Source organism: Echinops telfairi, unplaced genomic scaffold (assembly GCF_000313985.2).
Source record: "Echinops telfairi isolate 266 unplaced genomic scaffold, ASM31398v2 ScPeMD7_5;HRSCAF=22, whole genome shotgun sequence".
Lineage (NCBI taxonomy): Eukaryota > Metazoa > Chordata > Mammalia > Afrosoricida > Tenrecidae > Echinops > Echinops telfairi.
In genome coordinates, this window is record NW_022103901.1 from 21,195,229 (window position 1) to 21,197,579 (window position 2,351).

A 2,351-nucleotide genomic window follows, 5' to 3' on the forward strand; every position below is an offset into this window, starting at 1 on the left:
GTTGCTGTTCTGTTGCACCCCCTTAGTGTTTTGCCTTGGTCGGAGAAAGCCCTATCTTTCTCCCACCACAGCCTCCAATAATTCCATACAATCCCCCATCCATTCCCCACTGTCCCACACTCACCTCAATAATATGCCCAAACTCACTATTCACCTGCAACTTTATACCCTAACCTCCATCTACCCTCCACCCCATCCCACCTCATCCTCCAATTCCATCTCCCACCTCATTCCAACAGCAAATTCCTAATTTCTTAACCTCAGCATTATGGATATTTGAAGTCAGATAATTCTGTGTTGCAGGAGGCTGGCCTGTGTATGGAGGACATTTAGTAGCATTCCTGGCCTCTACCCACTAAATTCCAGTAGTATACCCTCCCCCACTTTCTGTCGACCTCCAGATTTTGCCAAATGTCACTCAGGGGGCAAAATCACCATTGATCTATTCCCAACTTCATATCTAACCTTCCCCCTATCTTCTAACTAACCCACATTCCAACCTACTTACCCCCATGAAACACCAGTTATCTGCAGCCTCTATCGACCAATACCAATCATCACACTGCATAATCACCCCTACCAGCCCCCATAATCATTACAGTCAACTCCCCCACCCTTCACAGATCACATCTGTCTCTCTGGCATTCTTCCTACCTGTAACATCTCATCCCAGGAGATCTTTCCATCTCGATCCAGGTCATAGAGCTGAAAGGCAACTAGGAAGAGAGGGGGGACAAGGAATGTGGGTTGTCCCTGCTTCTCTTCCAGAGGAGTGGGCGGTCATAAATAGGCTACAAAAGGTGTGGGTAGGATACACTAGAGTGCAAGGTCCCTGGGCCTCTCAAGGGTATGGGTAAACGTGGAGTGTCTGCCACATTTACATTGGGGTATGATACACAGTCCCCACCCAAATTCCCTCTTTTATGTACTCCCTGGTAGTGTAATGATTGCACACTGGGCTGCTAACCCCAAGGTCAGTAGTTTGAAACCACCATCCACTCCTCCAGAGAAAGAGAGGTTATGTACTCCAGGAAAGAGTTACACTCACAAACCCACAGGAGCAATTCTGCTCCGTCCTATAGAGTGGCTATAAGTCGGCATCGACTCCATGGCAGGGAGTAGCAGTATCGGAGGCCCTGGCCGTGCAATAGTCAAAAAGGGTGGCCGTTTTAACCCATCAGTCATTCTGCAGGAAAACGATGCTCGGGCCGGGCTCCCTCAAGACTACAACCTTGGAAGCCCTCTGGGTCTGCTCTGCTCTTCGCTGTCAGGTGACCGCGAGTTCAGAACCTGGATGCACACCATGGGATGCTGGTAAAAACTGCAGGCTGGGAACCACTTAGACCGCCAACTGATCCTTGGATAGGAGCAGAGATACTCACAGCGAAGTTTGTTCATCCTGCTGTTGAGTGGTTCTGGTTCCTTGGCATCCCGGACCCTTGTGTCTTCCTCTTCTACGGGACGAAAATGAGCCAGAACTCTGGCAAAGCCTGGGAAATCTACGATGTGACTCCTGGTGGTGGGATGGAGTGGCGCAGTGGTCCTCTGGGCCCTCTTTCAGGGCCCATCCCTAATCTTACCACCACCTCCCCACCTGCAGGGAAGCCTCACCCTTCAGGAAAGAAGCTGTCTATAATGCGGTCTCCCAGAGGGTTGACGGCCAGAGCCCCAATCTGCTGGAGATCCACGCGGCTGTAAAACCAAAAGTCAAAGAGGGAAAAGGAGGGCCTAGACGGAAGATGGAGGTCAAGGCCGGGGAATGGGGTCTGGGAGACAGGGGGCAGGTGATGAGATGGGCTCCCCCCTTACCAGAGGTACCCCTTCTTATTCTTATCCAGGGCCCGGAACCGTTGGTAGAGGCGGGCCAGGCTCGCCTGTGAGACTGCAGGAGAGAATGGGGGAAGGAAGAATCATGCCCTGATGGAGTTTCTGGACCCTGCTGGACCCCAGCGCGTGGGAGACAAACTAACTAACAAAAATCCACTATGGATGGCCCCGGGAAGGTGAGCTAGGAGCGGAGAGGGCTTGCACCCAAGAGAGCACCTGGGGACCCAAACTCCTAGGACACAAAGGGGAGTGGTCAGACCCAGAAAGGGTCAGAATTGGAGACCTGGAACCCGGGAACCGACGTCACCCCCCTCCATCCTTCCTCGGAGTTCCAGAACTCCCTAGTGCGCCGATCGATCCGCCTCCGACCCCCGGAGCGCCCGGCCTCAGCGAATGGGGACACCGGCCTGTCAAGGCTCGCCCAGAGCTCCCGCTGCCGTCCTGGACGCTGGGATCTCGGGCGCCAAGCTCCGGGGACCTTGACCCTGGACGTCTTGGGGAGGGGTCCACCCCAACGTCACTCC

At 53.8% G+C, this 2,351-nt stretch overlaps 1 protein-coding gene across 1 annotated transcript in view; it reads right to left on the reverse strand.

Moving 5' to 3' along the window:
- CHP2 (calcineurin like EF-hand protein 2) overlaps nt 1-2,351 on the reverse strand; it is a 16,894-nt gene that overhangs the window by 2,396 nt on the left and 12,147 nt on the right. The window contains exons 2-5 of the mRNA XM_013005463.2: nt 1,810-1,882; nt 1,612-1,692; nt 1,383-1,513; nt 655-716 (exon numbers count right to left, since the gene is read on the reverse strand). Of these exons, the coding sequence (XP_012860917.1) occupies nt 655-716; nt 1,383-1,513; nt 1,612-1,692; nt 1,810-1,882 (347 nt within the window). The remainder of the gene's footprint in view (nt 1-654; nt 717-1,382; nt 1,514-1,611; nt 1,693-1,809; nt 1,883-2,351) is intronic.